Source organism: Erinaceus europaeus, chromosome 3 (genome assembly GCF_950295315.1).
Source record: "Erinaceus europaeus chromosome 3, mEriEur2.1, whole genome shotgun sequence".
Lineage (NCBI taxonomy): Eukaryota > Metazoa > Chordata > Mammalia > Eulipotyphla > Erinaceidae > Erinaceus > Erinaceus europaeus.
The window spans coordinates 48,267,574-48,287,087 of record NC_080164.1 but is presented as its reverse complement, the minus strand read 5'-3'; the positions used below and the strand labels follow the sequence as shown (position 1 = coordinate 48,287,087).

The 19,514-nt window shown below is 40.0% G+C and overlaps 1 protein-coding gene across 1 annotated transcript in view; it reads right to left on the bottom strand.

Moving 5' to 3' along the window:
• DNAAF10 (dynein axonemal assembly factor 10) overlaps window positions 1–19,514 on the bottom strand; it is a 34,910-nt gene that overhangs the window by 2,548 nt on the left and 12,848 nt on the right. The window contains exons 3-7 of the mRNA XM_007521268.3: window positions 16,977–17,107; window positions 14,469–14,570; window positions 12,240–12,355; window positions 7,684–7,818; window positions 5,367–5,464 (exon numbers count right to left, since the gene is read on the bottom strand). Of these exons, the coding sequence (XP_007521330.3) occupies window positions 5,367–5,464; window positions 7,684–7,818; window positions 12,240–12,355; window positions 14,469–14,570; window positions 16,977–17,107 (582 nt within the window). The remainder of the gene's footprint in view (window positions 1–5,366; window positions 5,465–7,683; window positions 7,819–12,239; window positions 12,356–14,468; window positions 14,571–16,976; window positions 17,108–19,514) is intronic.

The following is a 19,514-nucleotide window of genomic DNA, read 5'->3' as shown; positions in this document are numbered from 1 at the left end:
ACCTGGGACTCTGGAGCCTCAGGCATGAGAGTCTGTGTTGCATAACCATGCTATAAACTATGCTATCTACCCTGGCCCTGATGTAGAATTCTAGTAAAATTTACTTGGTGCTCTTGAAAAGCTGGTTATAACTGTTCTATAGAGTCTAGATTTCTCTAGACTGCTGGATTGACAGCATGTGTCAACAGGATGTATGAAAACAAAAGCTGAAGTAACATTTGCAGAACCTCCCCAGGATACTTCAGAATAGAAAACTGACCCTGGTTTCCATGCTAGAACTCCACTGTACAGACTGTGCAAGCCTAAGGATCTCTTGTGTCCCTTATTTATTGGAAAGTACTCTGTGGGGAAAATTTTAGATCTAAATACCACTGCTTCAAAAAAGAAAAATGAATTCCAAGAACATCTGATTTCCTTTCAGTTGAAAATTTAACTTTTATAGAGCAAGAAGAGCAGAATGTTAACAACACACAAATACCATTTGTTCTAGATTTAAGAGGGGAAAAAGATTCTCTTTGCCCCGTAGAGATTTGTTCCTAGTGAAATACATAAAGGTCCTTTTTTTGTTTGTTTTCTTAAGATTGTTTCCCTAGCATGTGATGTCAGGGAACAAACAACCTCATTTTTTTTTTTTTTTTTTAAGATTTTTATTTATTTATGAGGAAGATAGGCGGAGAGAGAAAGAACCAGACATCACTGGTACATGTGCTGCTGGGAATCAAACTCAGGACCTCATGCTTGAGAGTCCAAAGCCTTATCACTGTGCCACTTCCTGGACCACAGCAGAAAGGGCCTTTTTTTTTTTTTTTTTTTCCCCTCCAGAGTTATTGCTGGGCTCAGTACCTGCACTGTGAATCCACTGCTCCTGGAGGCCATTTTTTCCTCCTTTGGTTGCCCTTGTTGTTGTAGCCTCATTGTGGTTATTATTATTGCCATTGTTGATGTTGTTCGTTGTTGGATAAGACAGAGAGAAATGGAGAGAGGAGGGGAAGACAGAGAGGGGGAGAGAAAGATAGACACCTGCAGACCTGCTTCACCACCTGTGAAGCGACTCCCCTGCAGGTGGGGAGCCGGGGGCTCGAACCGGGATCCTTATGCTGGTCCTTGTGCTTTGCACCACATGCGCTTAACCCGCTGCGCCACCGCCCGACCCCCTGAAAGGGCCTTTTAAAGCCCATTAGGTAGCAACTGTGACACTACCTGAATTTCATAAAAGTTAATAGAGGCTGGCAAACAGCTATCATGGGGACATAAGAAACTGCCTTCATGTGACAACAAATATCTCATACATCATTGTTTTCTCCAATAAAGTGATTTGAAAAAAAATTAATAAAGGCTAAGAATTTAAGTGGCACAAAGCACCCAGATATATGACAGTCAGTCAGATAAGTGACTATATTCTCTTCATCTTAGACATATTTCTTTTGATTAAAAGGAATAAAATATTCTGAACATAGGTCACAACTTTTTAAATATGTCTTTTGACAAAATCTGTACTTATTTAGTATTAAAAAGAAAAAATAAGAGGGGGCCAGGTGGTGGTGCTCCTGGTTAAGTGCACACATTACAGTGCACAAGGACCCAGGTTCAAGTCCCTGGTCCCCACCTGAAGGGAGAAAGCTTCAGGAGTGGTGAAGTAGGGCTGCAAGTGTCTCTCTTCCTCTCTATCTCCCCTTCCTCTCTCAATTTCTCTCTGTCTCAAATAAATAAATAATTTTTTAAAAGGGTAGGGGTTGCGAGCTAGGCGGCAGTGTAGTGGGTTAAGCGCACATGGCACAAAGCACAAGGACCAGAGTAAGGATCCCAGTTGGAGCCCTCGGCTCCCCACCTGCAGGAGGGTCGCTTTTCAAGCGGTGAAGCAGGTCAGCAGGTGTCTATCATTTTTCTCTCCTCCTCTCTGTCTTCCCCTCCTCTCTTGATTTCTCTCTGTCCTATCCAACAACAATGACAGCTATGACAACAATAATAATAACAACTACAACAAGGGCAACAAAATGGGAGAAATAGCCTCCAGGAGCAGTGGAATCGTAGTGCAGGCACCAAGCCCAGCAATAACCCTGGAGGCAAAAAAAAAAAAAGGGTAGGGGTTGAGGGCATAATGCTTATGCAAACAGACTCTAATGCCTGAGGTTCCAAAGCCCCAGGTTCAGTTCCCTGTACCACCAGAAGCCAGAGCCGAGCATTGGCAGTGTAGCAGGTAGAGGCATACAAGTTACCATGCTTAAGGAACTGGGTTCCTGCCCCCTGCAGTAGGGGGAGCCTTGTGAGTGGTGAAACAGTGCTATAGGTATCTCTCTCTCTCTCTACTCCTCTCAATTTCTCTCTGTCCTAACAAATAAAAGAAAAACGGGATCGCACCAAAGTAAAAGAACTCTGAGGTGGGTGGGTGGGGTCCATGAAGGATGACAGAGGACATACATAGTGGGGGTTGTATTGTTATATGGGAAACTGGGGAATGTTATGCATGTACAAACTATTGTATTTACTGTTGAATGTAAAACATTAATTCCCCAATAAAGAAATTTTAAAAAGGGGGGGAAGGTTGCCAGGAACAGTGGATGTGTTGTGCAGACACCAAGCTCCAGTGATAATCCTGGTAGCACTAGAAAAATAATTTTAAAAAAGAGTACATAGGTGTTTTACAAATATGTAGAAATAATCAGTAATGCTGGAGTCCTTTCATTAAAAAAAAAAAAAAAAATTTTCAAATCATTAGAGGTGTTCCTTTGGTAATTCTTGGTTAGGTGTTCAATTAATATATGTGCATTACTACCAAGGAAGACTAGAAAACAAGAACATAGCTAAATATTATTACTTTAATTTTTATTTTTATCAAGAATTATTTATCTACTAGCAAGAGAAAAAAGGGGGGGAAATTGGCACATGTGATGTCAGGGATTGAACCTGGCAGGACTTCACGTTGTCACCTGGCTGAGTGGAGACTAGGCTGGAAGCTTTAGGGAATAATAATGAGCAACAAAGCTGGAAAAAGGGAAACTACCAAATGATATCTCTACTAGGTTTTATCCCAGCACTTTTTTTACCTTATTATTTTTTTATTAGATAGGACAGAGAGAAATTGAGAGAGGACAGGGAGATAAGACAGGGCGAGAAAGAGACACCTGTCAGTCTGCTTTGCAGCTGCCAAAGTGAACCCACGTAAAATGGGGAACACGGTCTCAATCCCATGTCCTTGTGCATGGTGATATGTGTGCTTAACCACTGTCCGGGCCCCTATCCCAATACTTTTCAAATTGCTGATTAGGGTGGAGGGTAGACAGCATAATGGTTATGCAAAAAGACTCTCATGCCTGAGGCTCTATGTCCTAAATTCAATCCCCTGCACCACCATCAATCAGAGCTGAGCAGTGTTCTGGTAACAAAAAAAAATACTTGCTGATTTTTCATCAGAATGTTTAATCAGTATGTACTGTAACGGGAACTTTCAATTGTCCATTTTTCAGGATCTCTGCCAATTTCTTAAAGGAGCTAATAGAGAAGTAGCCTGAAAATGTGAAAGTCTCATACACAATGAATGTAGAATTTTTCTCCTTACACCATTAGTCAAATATTAAAAAATATACATTTATGGGCTTGTGTTGTAACTTGTTCCTTATTTCTTGAGTGATATTTAGAAAAAAAAATACTAGTAACTCCCAATTTTTATCAGGTCACCTCGTATCTACCATGTTAGGGCCGTTGGGACCGAGCACAGCACACGTGAAGAAACTCAGTGAAAAGGTTTTTCCCCGGAGACCAATCAGGGGCACAGGCTCTAGTTGGCTCTATCACAAACATATCAACAATATTTATACATCTTTCCCATATTTGGGAGCTACTCTCTTCCCTGATCCAGCTTTCTGGTCCTTTATCCAGCCATGACATCTCTCCAGACAATAACTTGGATCCACCTGCATATCAGATTTCAGGCTCAGGGAAAAACAAACAAACAAACAACAGCAACAACAACAAAAAACTAGTATAGCCACAGACTCTTTAGAATATAACTAAAATATGCCTACCAGCTATCTACAAAAGGGAGGACCCCCGCCCCAACTTTTCATCTGCACTATTCCAGCATTTAGGTTCATGATTAGTCAACAATTTGTTTGGCTTTATATGTTAACTCTCTTTTCAGCCACCAGGTTCCAGATGCTAGCAGGATGCCAACCAGACTTCCCTGGACAGACAAATTCACCAATGTGTCCTGGAGCTCTGCTTCCCCAGAACCCCACCCCACTAGGAAAAGAGAGAGACAGGCTGGGAGTATGGATCGACCTGCCAAAGCCTATGTTCAGCAGGGAAGCAATTACAGAAGCCAGACCTTCCATCTTCTGCATCCCACAATGACCTTGGGTCCATACTCCCAGAGGGTTAAAGAATAGGAAATCTATCAAGGGAGGGGATGGGATATGGAGTTCTGGTGTTGGGAATTGTGTGGAGTTGTACCCTTCTTATCCTATGGTTTTGTCAATGTTTCCTGTTTATAAATAAAACTAAAAAAATGAAAAATAAAACATGTAATATGAACTTCACAAAAGAATTATCAGGCTCTAAAACTAAGAATCTGAATCCTTTCCTTGTCTCCTAGAAGTACTCTGATGACCTGAACATAGTATTCAACAAAGTCATTAATCAAGTGTTTCCTATTAAAAACAAAAATCATGATTTCAAATGTATGAAAATAGCTATATTGAGACTAATATATACAAGATATAACCAAAATGACAAATATATTTAGTATGCTAAGAGAAGGTTAATGTTTACTAGTATAAATAATTACTGTAATGAAGAAAATAACACTTATCTAATATAATTTATAATCACTTCAAAATAAATTAAATCAGGGCAGGGGTAGATAGCATAATGGTTATGCAAACAGACCCTCATACCTGAGGCTCCAAAGTCCCAGGTTCAATCCCATACACCATTATAAACCAGAGCTGAGCAGTGCTCTGGTAAAAAAAAAAATTAATTAATTAAATCAAAGGAGAAAAGAGACCAAATATTCATTCTCATTCTATTTTTTTTTTTAAGATTTTATTTATTTATGAGAAAGACAGGAAGAGAGAGAAAGAACCAGACATCACTCTGGCACATGTGCTGCCAGGGATCGAACTCGGGACCTCATGCCTGAGAGTCCAAAGCTTTATCACTGCGCCACCTCCCGGACCACTCTCATTCTATTTTTCATGTACAAGTAGCTTAAAAAGGAACAAAGTAGGGCTAGGGAAACAGAATAATGGTTATGCAAAAAGACTTTCATGCCTAAAGCACCAAAGGTCCCAGGTTCAATCCTCAGTACTACCATAAGCCAGAGCTTAACAGTGCTCTAGTGAAAATAAAAGTCACTGTTAGAAACTTACTACTTCCAAAGGTGAAGGCCTCCAGCACCTCCAGCTGTCAGGAAGAGCTCTCTGTTTTGGGGAAGGTGTCGGACCTGCCATACGGTAGATTTCTGAGCCTAAAGATGACAAGAAACATACAACTGGTTTTTAAGTATGTTAAGATAGATAAATAAGGACTACTTTAAAGGAGAAATCCTGTAACAAAAAAACTTCTATAATTTCAATGAATCTTTTAAAAATCTTTTTTAGCATATATTTTTATGATCTCTTCAAGTACATCAGTTATTTATTTGAGTTCAGCAATTACTAGATTAATTAAATAGAGCCAAAAATTTCTGAAGTTGGCAATAGATCTTAACAGATGAGAAAATTACAATTATATAACATGGAAACATTTAGTGAAGTTCTTTGTTTCATTGATAGGTACTTAAGATACTCTGAAATGGCAAAGGCAAACCAACATTACAAAGTATAGCTTAGCATGTTAGGAATTTAGTTTATTAGGCAATGATGGCATTTCATATACAATAGTAACAATTACAGCAATAATAAAGTAAAACAAAATAAAAAGGTTTGAGAAGAGCTACTGAAACCATGGAGGAGGGAGAGTAAGAAGTGAATTTTTATTTTATGAGAAGTGTATATATTTTGATCTTATAAAAAGTACAAATCTGTACCTGATCTAAGTTTAATACTCAAGGAATCTCAGATTCACATTTCCAACAACCTCTTGCAAATGACAAGACGTTCAGGGTGACTTTCTGCAGTCCTCCAACTTTATACTCACCCTTTTTAATAACCAGTATTTCCTTTCATCCTGCTTTGTAAAATTTATTTATTTTCCCTTTTGTTGCCCTTGTTTTATTGTTGTTGTTATTGATGTCATCATTGTTGGATAGGACAGAGAGAAATTGAGCGGGTAGGGGAAGACAGAGAGGGGGAGAGAAAGATAGACACCTGCAGACCTGCTTTACCGCCAGTGAAGCAACCTCCCTGGCAGGTGTGGAGCCGGGGGTTTGAACCCCTATCCTTAAGCCGGTCCTTGCGCTTCCTGCCATCCTGCTTTTTAGATCTCCTTTCCTTTTCCTTTTTAGACAGAGACAGAGAGTGAAAAAGACTAAAATGCCAAAGCTCGAACCCTAGTCATGCTCATGGCAAAGCAGCATGCTATCCAAGTGAGCTGTTTTGCTAGCCCTCTAGAACCATTTTTCCAATGCTATAATACTACAGATTTCCTGCTAAGCTACCTCAAAAGTTATTTAGAACAAGGTTAAGTAGGGTGTGTACATGTATATTTGTACATGCACACACATGTTTATGAATGAATGAATGACATATGTGTAGATACATGCTGTCATATTTTGCGTTAAGCAGGTACTAACATTATATAATCTAGTTATAATAAAGCACCAGGATAGGGTTTTGTGTGTGTGTGCCTGTGTGTGCTTCCCTCCAGGCTAACTTTTTCACACAGAAAGATAAGAGACAGAAACAGAGAAAGACACGACACCAAAGCTGCTTTCAGTACAGTGTGGAGCACGCTCGACCCTGGACTGTGTATATGACGTAACAGTCGCATTATCCACATGCGTGATCACGCTAGCCCTACGTTTTTGTGCAGCCAGGGTTACTGCTGGAGATTAAAGGCTGCACAGCTTCACCATTTCTGACAGTCATTTTATCCCTTTTTCTTTGTTAAGGTGAGACAGAAAGAGGAAGAAAGGGAAAGACTGACAGAAGGAGAGACACCTGCATCAAAGGTCCATCATTCATAGAATGTATACTCTGCTGGTAGGGACCAGGGCTTGGTCCTGGATCTTCACGCATGGCGGCATGTGTGAGCTGTGACTCAGCCCCTGCCGAGGCCTTATGTTAATTAACTAATTAATTTTAATTAATTAATTATTTATTTATTTTACCATCATGAATAACCTGTCACTCCTGGTAGCCCTATTTTCCTTTTTCCTTTTCTTTTCTTTGATAGGACAGAGAGAAATTGAGGATGGAGGAGGAGACACAGAGGGAGAGAGAAGGAAAGACACCTGTAGCACTGTGCCACCCCACCCAGCATCAGTTAGTTTTTTTGTGATTGCTCCAAAACAAGCAAACAAAAAAATTCCTAGCCAACTAAAGTCTATTATAACAAAGAAGTCTAAACTTGACAACTTTTGGGAAGGCACTCTTGGTGCCAAAAAACTTGGCAAGATCCCACGAGAGTAAATTAAAAATAGGTCTCCTCATAAAGACCTGGAAAGCACCTGGGTAACTAATTCTAATTATTAGTCTAAAGCAAGTTATGAACATTCCTCTTCACAGACATTTTCCTCTTACTTACCTTTTCAGAAATAGAGGCAAAACCTTTGGTTGGATGCTGTGTTCTCATGTCAAAAACATGAAACTTTCCTTCCAGAGATGTGGCTACTAATTTATTCATTCCTATGTCTTTTCTGTCAAACTCCACACTACATACCTGAAAACAGAGTATTGTTATTAACAGTCTAGTTATTACTTATTCAGTAGGCCTTTTTATTGTTAGGAATTAAGACTTCCCCATGCTGCAGGAGGTTCTTTTAAACTAAATCAAACAACTTAAAAAGTACTGGCTTAGAGGCCAAGTGGTAGCACACCTGGTTGAGAGCACTTGTTATCATGCACAAGGACCCTAGGTTCAAGCCCTGTGTCCCCACCGAGAAGGGGGAAACTTCATGAGCAGAGAACTGTATGGTAGGGGGTGAGGGTAGATAGCATAATGATTATGCAAAGAGATTCTCATGCCTGAGGCTCCAAAATCCCAGGTTCAATCCCTGACACTAACGTAAGCCAGTGCTGAGCAGTGCTCTGATTAAAAAAAAAAAAAAAAGAAACTGTATGGCAGGTGGTTTGAATCCAGCTCACACTGCACAGCAGGAAGATTTGGTATTTTGCTGTTTTTTTTTTTTTTAAGATCCATTTTATATTTCAACATTTCAAAAAGGAAACATTCACAAAGGAAAATCTCCCACAAGGACTGCAACACAAACTATAGCTCCAAATTCTGATTCAGTTACTTACAAAATTCATAATTCTGTTTAGACTAGAAAAATTCCCCTAGAAATGGACCTACCCTATGACCCTGCAATTCCTCTCCAGGGGATATATCCTAAGGAACCCAACACATCCATCCAAAAAGATCTGTGTACACATATGTTCTTGGAAGCACAACTTGTAATCGCCAAAACCTGGAAGCAACCGAGGTGTCCAACAACAGATGAGTGGCTGAGCAAGTTGTGGTCTATATACACAATGGAATACTACAAGCTATTAAAAATAGTAACTTCACCATTTTCAGCTGATCTTGGATGGACCTTGAAAAATTCATGTTAAGTGAAATAAGTCAGAAACAGAAGGATAAATATGGGCTGATCTCACTCTCAGGCAGAAGTTGGAAAACAAGATCAGAAAAGAAAACACAAGTAGAACCTGAAATGGAATTGGCATATCGGTCCAATGTAAAAGACTCTGGGGTCAGTGGGTGGGGAGAATACAGGTCCATGAAGGATGATAGAGGACCTAGTGGGGGTTGTATTATTATATGGAAAACTGGGGAATGTTATGCATGTACAAACTATTGTTTACTGTTGAATGTAAAACATTAATTCCCCAATAAAGAAATAAAAATAAAAAAAGAAAAATTCCCTAAAGACCGTTTCAAATTCCAAAGTGAAATCCATTTTCTACAGTCTGGCACTGATGCTGGGTCTGTTTGTTTCCCCATCACATGGACCTGGTGTAAGAAGCAGGGTTGAGTGCACAGTGAGAAACAAAATTGATAAGATGTCAGTTCTTGTCAGTCTATTGACAGTTTCTTAAATTTCCTGACACAAGACTTGCAGGGTAGAATGATGGGCTCCCCATTCCTGAACATCTTCTCAGCACATGAAGAACATTGACCAGTGCTCACCACAATGGACCTGGAGTGTCTAAGGTCCTTGAGAATCTTTATGATCTGAGTACAATGCAACCTAAATGTTGCAGGCTGCAAAACTCCCTGTGGGCTGAAACTCTCCAGAGGGGCCGGATAGAGCTCTAGTTTTAACCTGCTGAGGCCCGAGGTACATCTCAGCAGCTTCTCCAGAGTGGCCATGGACAGGCGGTTCCCATGCAGGCTGAAGGATCTGAGCTGCGAGCAGCTGCTCAGGGCAGGGAGCAGGGCCTCAAGCCAGGGGTCCTGGAGGCCACACAGACCCAGGTCCAGGTGCTGGAGGGTGGCTGCATTTATCTCCAGCAGAGATCGCAGACACTTACCGACTGAGGTTAAGGGGACTCCCTTCAGACACAGGTCCTTCAGTTGACTGATACATGGGCTTTGGAACACGTGAGTCAATATTTTTTTTCTAAATCTGCAGTTAGTGAGTGAGAAGACCTCCAAGGAGGTATTAAAACACCTGAACAGACAGTGCAGATGATCCCTGAGGAAGGAGGGAGATTCCAGGTACAGCTCTTGAAGATGAAGTAGCTGGGAGCATTCAGATGTGAAATTGTTGATAGATAGCAACCTCCATTCTGCCTTTTCTGGGGTGGTTGCAATAGGAATCTTGATGCAGACCACCAGTCTCTTGAGATTACTCAGCATGCCCAGCAGGTTAGCAAGCATGCGCAGGGTGGAGAATGGCAAGGTACAATGGATTCCCAGCTCCATGATGTCACAGCATGACACGGCATACAGAAACCTGAAATACTTTCTGGTCAGGTAATGTATCCTTACTGTCTTATAGGAAAGGTGTACTCCCTTTCTTTTTTTGGTCCAGTTCAGCAAGTAGGTGGAAAACCTATCAACTTGTTCTTCACCAAGGTAGAGGTCTACACACACCTCCAAGTAGGGTGTGGCCTTCTCTTTCTTTGAAGTTCCCTCAGGCATCAGTTCTCTCTTTTGTGAGTATGCTTGGAGGTGGGTTCCAGTCCATGTGTTCCAGAACTTCTGCCCAGTGAACTGTAAATCCAGCACTTGTAATCTGCACCTGCTGGGGGAAACTTTCTGCTTGATCAGGACATCAATTCCATCCATCACAGCTTTGAAACTTGGATTCTCAGGAGCCCTGTCATGAACCAGAGATCCCAGAGGGAGTCTTTCAAAGGGCCAGGTCAGCACTATGGCCTTCAGGGTCTTGTAACATCCTTGAATATGTGCTTTCAGAAACAGACTTGGTAAGAGTGCATCAGGTATGTCCTTCAGGGAAGAGATAGCCAAGTTGTCATCCTTCAGCAGACTCTGGATTGTCAGTTGTAGGAGACTGGATGGATTGTCGTAGTTCATATTTGGTTTCCACTGTTAGTTACAGAGGTGATGAAGTTGGCTATATGCTCAGAACTCAGGTCTCTGGAGAACCAACACGAAGACTGAAGAGCTGGGAGATTTTTCCTGTTTTGTTTTTTTTAATAATTTATTAATAATTAACAAGGTTGGAAGATGACAGGGGTACAATTCCACACAGGTCTCAACATGGTGCTTTGATTTTTTTTTTTTTTTTGGTATTTATTTATTTATCTATGCCTCCAGGATTATCACTGGGGCTTGGTGCCTACACTATAAATCCACCGTTCACGGAGGCTATTTTTTCCCTTTTTGTTGCCCTTGTTATCATTGCTGTTGTTATAGCTGTCAGATAGGACAGAGAAACTGAGAGGGGAGGGGAAGACACAGAGGAGAGACAGATAGACACCTGCAGACCTGCTTCACTGATTGTGAAGTGACCCCCTGCAGGTGGGAGCCATGGGCTCCAACTGGGATCCTTATGCTGGTCCTTGTGCTTTGCACCATGTGCGCTTAACCAGTTGGGCCACAGCCCAGCACTTTGATGTTTTATCCTTCCTCCCTCTGCCTATCTGCATCTATTTGAAACAATTATTCTGGAATGGTGAAGCCCCAGTGACAACCACAACAAAATTACTGGCTCATATGAAAGCATTTAAATAACCATTTCATCTTTTGAATCAATATATCAATAACTTCCAACTGTGAAACAATTTCTTCTTGGTTAGTAAAGGCAATAAAATCATTGGAAATTCCCTTGTTCAGTAGATGTACTTGGAAAGTCATAATTAAATTTTTATCATTATTACATAATTATTTGATTCACTTAAGTTAAAGCTGACTTTAGAAAATAGAATGGAGCTGCCTGAGAGATGGCAAAGTGGGTTGTAAGTTAGACAGTGTGCATGAGGTGCTACTGAGTTCAATCCCCAGCATTACATATTCCAGAGTGATGCCCTGGTTCCCTTGCTTATTAATAAACAACTCTTTAAAACAAAGCAAAACGGATGACTGGGGATAGATGATTCACTCAATAGTGTGCACCTGACCAGACATGAGGACCTAGGGTCAAACCCCTGTACCATGTAAGAGTAGTACAGCACACAGGAATACTCCAGGGATGGTGGGACAGTGCTATGAAGCCTCCCACCCAACCTCCACCCTCTATCCCTCCCTTTCTCTCTATTTTCTTATCTTGACATAAGAACAACATGGGATGGGGGGAGTCAGCCCAGGAATGTCTACATGCAATCACACACATGAAAGGCTCCAATATCAAAACCACAGGCATACAACCAAAGATCTGAAAGTGCCTGATATTACTATGTCTGACTTTCAGAAATTAATAGTTATTTAACAGAAGTTCATTTTACTATCACACTATGTGTCCCATTGGGGTTGACGACTCACCAGCATGGTCATACCATATCTGATGTGAAGAGAGGATACATGATTATTATTAGATCCTCAAAGGGCTCCAGAGCCCCTCAAAGGGTAGAGATATTACACAGTGATAAATTATTAGTTTTCCCTTTTGTAGTGATACATAGATGGATGAAAACATGCTGAAAGAAACTAAAAAGAATCTGAATGTTCATTACCCCGTTTTTTATGTTTGTCTCCCACCGCAATGACATATTTCTGAGATCAAACAGTTTGATATCTCCATTGTCATAGCCAGCACAAACAACACGTTCTTCTTGGTTATAAGCGTTGCCTAGAAATCAAGATACAATATTTACGATCTTTATAAATGGTGACTTGAAGATCTGCTAAGGAAAAATCTTATAAAGCCACACATATAACATGTACCAAGCCAAATAAAGCACTCACATTGGGTAGAATCTCATTTTTCCAGTTTTGACAGGACACAAGATTATTATTTGGCATCTAATTTCCACCGCCAGGGTTATCACTGGGGCTTGGTGGCTACACAACGACTCCACAGGTCCCACTGGCCTTTCCCCCAGCCTCCTTTTTTTCTTTGCTTTCTAATAGAGACAGAGAGAATAGAGGGTGTGGGGAGGTGGGGGCGAAAGAGACCTGCAGTACTGCTTCAATGCTCAGGAAGCTACCCCACAGAAGTGTGGACCAGCAGTTGTGCTTGGGGCTTCATGCACGGTAACGTGCACTCTGCTGGGTTCCACCACCACCTGATTCCTCTCTTACTGTTTTTGTTGTTTTTCTCTCTTTTTCACCAGAGCACTGTTCAGCTCTGATTTTCAGTGGTGCAGGGGATTGAACCTGGGACTGGAGCCTCAGGCAGGACAGTCTCTTTATATAGCCATTATGCTATCTACTCTCCTGTTCCCCCTACCTTCCCCCCCCTTAAAAGAGTTATTTACTGAGTCTTTTGGTGTCACCAGGGTTATCAATGAGGTTGGGTACCTGCATGACTCCAACACTCCTAGTGGATATCTTTTTCTCTCTTTCTTTTTTTTGTTTTTCTTTGATGGGGGTAGAGAGAGATACAGATAGAAGAGACAACTCAGAGACCCTCAACCATTTGTGAAGCTCTCCCAGTGCAGGTGATCCCATGGGTCCTGCACTTAAAACCAAAAACTGGGTCCTTCAACATGCTACCATGCTGAGTTCTACTGGGTGAGCCATCTGCTGGCTCCTCATAGAGATTTCACATCAAAGGAATGCTGTAATCCCCCTCATTTTGGAGGAATTAATTGAGACTGACCGGGTTTTGGATTCTAGTTCTGCTTTTGATTGTTTTTATAACCCATAAGGATTCTTTTCATGGAATCAGTCTCAGTTAATTCCCATTCTCTTTTTTTAAACCAGAGCACTGATCAGCTCTGGCTCATGGTGATGTGGAGGATTGAACCTGGGACTTTGGAGCCTCAGGCATGAAAGTCTCTTTGCAAAACCATTATGCTATCTACTGCACAGCACTAAGTAAATGAAAAACAATGCTAAGTGATGGATATATACTGACTCAACTGAATCAACATTAAAATATTAAGTAAATTAAGTTTATTATTAGTTGCATTTAAAGACAAAACAAAGAACAGAGAAGCCTGTTACTGGCCCCAGATCACAGAGTCCCTAAGTAGCACAGGGAAGATTCAAACCCAGACCCAGAGACTGACATTAACCATCATGTCTATTTGCCTCAATAAACTGTCAGAAAAAGACTGTAAGAACTTTCTTGAAGCATTGTGCCTTTTACCATCTGATTATTATTATTTTCTTTTTGCCTCCAGAGTTATCGATGGGGCTTGGTGCCTGCACTACGAATCCACTGCTCCTACTGGACATTTTTTTCCATTTGTTGTTGTTGTTGCTACTGTTGTATAGGACAGAGAGAAACTGAGAGGAGAAGAAGATAGAGGGGGAGAGAGAGACCTACAGACCTGCTTCACTGTTTGTGAAGTGACCTTCCTGCAAGTGGGGAGCTAGGGACTCAAACTGGGATCCTTGCAATTTGTACTATGTGTGCTTAACGCACTGCACCAATGCCTGACTCCTATATTATTTTTAAGTATTTTTTTTATTAGTGATATAATTATGATCGACAAGATTGTGGGGATAAGAGGGGTACAATTCCACACAACTGCCACCACCAGGGTTTTTTTTTAAATTTATTTATTTATTCACTTTTGTTGCCCTTGTTGTTTTATTGTTGTAGTTATTATTGTTGTTATTGATGTTGTCATTGTTGGATAGGCCAGAAAGAAATGGAGAGAAGAGGGGAAGACAGAGAGGGGGAGCGAAAGATAGACACCTGCAGACCTGCTTCATCGCTTGTGCGCTTAACCTGCTACGCTACCAACCGATTCCCATCACCAGATTTCTTTAAGAGTCCTTTAATAACTTACCAAATGCTACTGTCCAACAGTCTCTCTTGTTTTCTCCTTGTACAGGCTCCATATTAGCAACAGGATCATCTTTTTGCCTCGGATCCCAAACCTTCACAGTCCCTGTGGTGAACAGAAATGAGTTTGTAAAATTCAATAGTGAATCATTGTCTAATTCTTCCCCTAGGGTTGCTTATATTATACACAATATCTCCTACTAACACACTAGACAATGAATATGTTATTACAGATATTATAACATCTGAAAAATATTCATATTTCTCTGATTTCTAATTGGACAAGCAGGCAACATCAAACATGTAACTAGTGCTACTATGTGATTTGATTTCCCAACTAATAGATACAAAAAAACCCCAACAATTTCTAAGCTACCAATAAGGTATGATTGGCAAAACCTTCACAAATGTTATATAATGGATATCTTATCTGATTTTGTGAGTCTAAAGTTAATATATTATTTATTTAAAATAATGCCAGTGTCATTTTAATTTTGTCCTTATTGCCCAAATAATTGCTGGCATTTTTCTTATACAGATGAATAAGCTCTAATTTTTACATCCCCGATTTCTTATATGAGATTTTAAAATGCTATTTCAAAGATAATTAAGCTTAATTTTCCTGTGGCTACAGAGAACAGGGAAATATTAAACAAAATTAACAAATAACTCTTCTCAATTTTATTTCAACACCATAATTTTAATACAGATTGCAGGATGATGTGTAATGTGTACAATTAAAATGGCTGAAAGATAAGTATCTGAGAGAGATCAGGAAAAGGGGATACAGCCCAATATATTTATCTCCAAAGATACAATTAAATTGGTCATTAAAAGGCTTTTTTTAAGCAGCCTTGGAGTAGATAAAGCATTGCATACTCAAGCATGAGGTAATGTGTTCAAGCCCTGGTATTGCATGTATTAGAGTAACTACAGTATTCCAAGTTCTGATATTCTCTCTGTAGTGTTAGGAAAAAAAAGAAAAGACTGGAATGCCACCTCACTTTTTGTAGCTGGCAATGTAAACAGGTACTTTGGAAAGTTTAACAATGAACTTTAAAAGCTAAGTGACGAGGGGTAGACAAACAAGCATATGGACAGACAGACCTATAGCACTGCTTCACCGATCATGAAGCTTCCCTCCTGCAGGTAGAGGGCAAAGGTTTGAACCCTGGCCCTTGTGCACACTACTGAGAGTACCACCATCTGGCCCCTAAATAGATTTCTCTTAAATGAATTATATAGGTAATGATACTCACTCATTATTTCAAAGTCACTCTGCCAAAATAATGAATGCAAAACCTAAGTCACATTGAAATATTGGTCCATAGGGAAATAGATTTAAGGACACTATGACACATCTATAGGATGCAATACTATAGAGCCATTCAAATGATAGTTATGGAAATAGCGCAGTTTGCATATAAGACATTAAGTCAAAAAATAAAGTTATCTATGACTGGGAAAGAAAACAAATCACATAAATGGTTGAGCTAGTACAGTAGGTTGAATATTACTTTCCCATCTATATTCCATATTGCTTTTATGATGGAAAATAAACTGATTCCTAAAATAATCACTCTAGTAATTATTAAAAGAATTATAGCACACTTTTAAAACAACTTCCTCTATGTCTTAAGCATTTAGAAATCATTCAAATCAAGTAAGTATAATTTTTCTTTAATCTCTTTATTTATTTGATAGGACAGAGAGAAACTGAGAGGGGAGGAGAAGACAGGAGAGACACCTGCAGCACTGTTTCACTTCTCATGAAGCTTTGCCCTTACAGGTAGGAACTGAGGGCTTGAACCTGGATCCTTGTGCTTGGTAATATGTACGTTCAACCAGGTGTGCTATCACCCAGTCCCAGTCTCAAATTTCTAATTGTATCCTTTGTGAGGTAACAAAATTTAGACTCCTTATACTCTGGTTTCTCTTCAGATGGTATAACTCTTTCGCCTTTTACAAAACTTAGACTCTTTTCCAGCCATCCAGAACATAATCTGAATTCCAAAAGACCCGTCCCTTGTTAGTCACTGCAGGGTGGAGACTCAGGGATGATGATCTTGGAGCTTTCTACAAGGCTCAGTGGAAGGATTACAGAACTCCAGCTCTCAAGCAGCTGCTAATATAACAATTTTCACAAGTACTAATCCTGCTTAGGAAAAAAAAAAGAAAAGAAATGAAAAGCTACCTCCCACATTACATTGCCAGCTGTCTCAAAAATCTGGTAACAAAACTTAAATTTTTTCATGTTAACAGGAAATGATGGTTATTGGTACTTGAATAAGCTCAGCTCAAAACTAAAACTAAGTACCATGCCTCTATCTCAAAGCAACCTTGAGTCTAAGCTCTTAAGGGACATAAATTGAATTCAACTATTTAAAAAAAGCAGTATGTTAGATTTCGGAGGATCACACTATCAAGGATGCATTCCACAGAGAAGTTATCCTGATACATAGAAATTCATCTTAAAAAAGTAATAATAAAAACACAGAGAACACTGACTCACCGTCTCTACTGCCAGTCACAATTTCCGGCGCTCCTTCTCCAATTCCTAGTCCACCCACACCATCTATAGTATTTATAATTTCTTTGTGGCCCTTTACAGAATATACTGGGATCTCTGGAGCTTCCAAATTCCTAAACAATAGAACACACCTTATTACTTACACCACAAGTCCCCAAACATCTAGTGTACTATTAAAAATTTAAGAATGTATACCACAGTTGGGTTTTTGTTATAAAAATAAGGGCTTCCTGAGTGAATAGACAGAGCAAAACACCACTAAATCCTTGGCTTATACCTGCAGATTAGGGGCTGCTACATATGGGCTGGGGGAAGGTAAGGGGGTTTGTACATGTGTGTATGTGTTGCTTGAGGGGAGCTTAACAATGGACTACAGTGTAGACAGGGCTAGCATCTGTGCAGAGAATAAGGTATACTAACACATATTTTGGAGAGATGTGAAATTGTACTCCTGATACAATACCGTCTTATAAAACAGCATTTCTTCAATAAAAGAAAGAAAAAGAAGGGGCTTTGCTATATTGAAATTTTTATTTTTTATAGTTTTTTAAAATTTTTATTTTCCCTTGTTTTTCATAGTTGTTGCAGTCATTGTTATTGTTGTTATTCATGTCGTCGTTGTTGGATAGGATAGAGAGAAACGGGGAGAGGAGGGGAAGACAGAGAGGGGGAGAGAAAGACACCTGCAGACCTGCTTCACTGCCTGTGAAGCCAGCCACTCCTCTGTAGGTGGGGAGCGGGAGGCTGGAACCGGGATCCTTACGCCGGTCCCTGTGCTTAGTGCCACATACGCTTAACCCGCTGAGCTACTGCCTGACTCCCAGAAATTTTAATTCATGCTATTTTAGCTTTTCTGAAGCCCTCAACGAGAGCAGTCATATTCAACTACGAATTTGAGTTTAGATTGTAATCCTAAAAATCATCTATATCGGACCCTCTGCACATGAGTGAGAAGGTATACTTGCTAATAAATGCGGGTTCATGAGTTCCTTTCCAGACATAATAAAGATCTCTGGATGGGGCTCTACACCTGAATCTGATAATCACTGCTTTAAATACAGAGTAAATAAAAAGTGATTTAGAATGTTTCCAAAATAGGCTTTGATAATTTGATCTTGAGATCTATTTGAAGGATAAAGTGAGTAGTATTTATTGTTTACATATTCTTTCTTGTATATTATGTTCTCATTGGTCCATACCAATTTTCATCTAGTTATATATTTTTCAGTGAATCATCATTTGGTCGCATTAAATATTACAGTAATCAAGCTAAGTGAATTGTCTAATTCTAGGTTAGTTAAGAGAAAGCAATAGTGGAAAGTACCTCTAATTATGTGTGTTTGAGTAGATATGTTAATACATCCCTTCCCCTAACCTCCCCTCTGCCACTCTTCTATTGGAGTGTCTATCCACATTTCTCTTAATAAATCAATTTTCAGTAACTTACTTTAAAAAAATGAAGTATTCACAAAATGTAATTTTACTTTATTACTGTTTTAAGAGTCGTGGATGTGGACCGGTGGCATAATGGAGAATGCATCTGACTATGGGTTAGAAGATTCCAAGATCGGGAGTCAGGCAGTAGTGCAGTGGGTTAAGTACACGTGTTGCAAAGCTCAAGGACCAGCGAAAGAATTCCTGTTCGAGCCCTCGGTTCCAGCCCCCGGCTCCCTACCTGCAGAGGAGTCGCTTTACAGGCGGTGAAGCAGGTCTGCAGGTGTCTATCTTTGTCTCCCCCTCTCTGTCTTCCCCTCCTGTCTCCATTTCTCTCTGTCCTTTCTAACAATGATGACATCAGTAATAATAATTACAACAACAATAAAAAACAACAAGGTAAACAAAAAGGGAAAATAAATATTAAAAAAACAAAAGGTTCCAAGATCAGTAAGAGTTCACTGGTTAAAATTTGAGAAAATTCAACCTAACATGGAGATGAGTTTATTCTTTGTCGCATCATTATGAAAGAATCAAGGAATGAAACAGGATTGAGGTGCCACTTCTCACTGTCTCACTAAAGCAAATTAAAACCACAATGAGATTCTCACACCTGTGAGAATGTTCTACATCAACAAAATAGGAAATGACAGGTGTTGGAGAGCTTGTGGAGAAAACAGGACTCTACTAGGCTGCTGGTGGAAATGCAAAGTGGTGCAGCCTCTTTGGAAGACTGCATGAAGAGTCTGCCAAGAAAATAAAAATGGAATTACCTTATGGCCCAGCAATACCACTTAGGTATTGCCCTAAAATATACACAATCATTAATTTGAAGGGACACCCTTCTATTCACAGCTGCATTATTCACAAAAGTCAAAGCGTGGAAGCAGCCAAAATGTCCATCAACAGATGATTGGCTAAAGAAGTTAGGGCATACTGGGCAGACAACGTCACCAATGTATCCGGGAACCTCAGCTCTCCAGAGCTCTACCCCACTAGGGAAAGATACACAGTGACCTGCCAACACCCATGTGCAGTGGAGAAGTAATTATAGAAGCCAGAACTCCAATCTCAAAAAGAATGTTG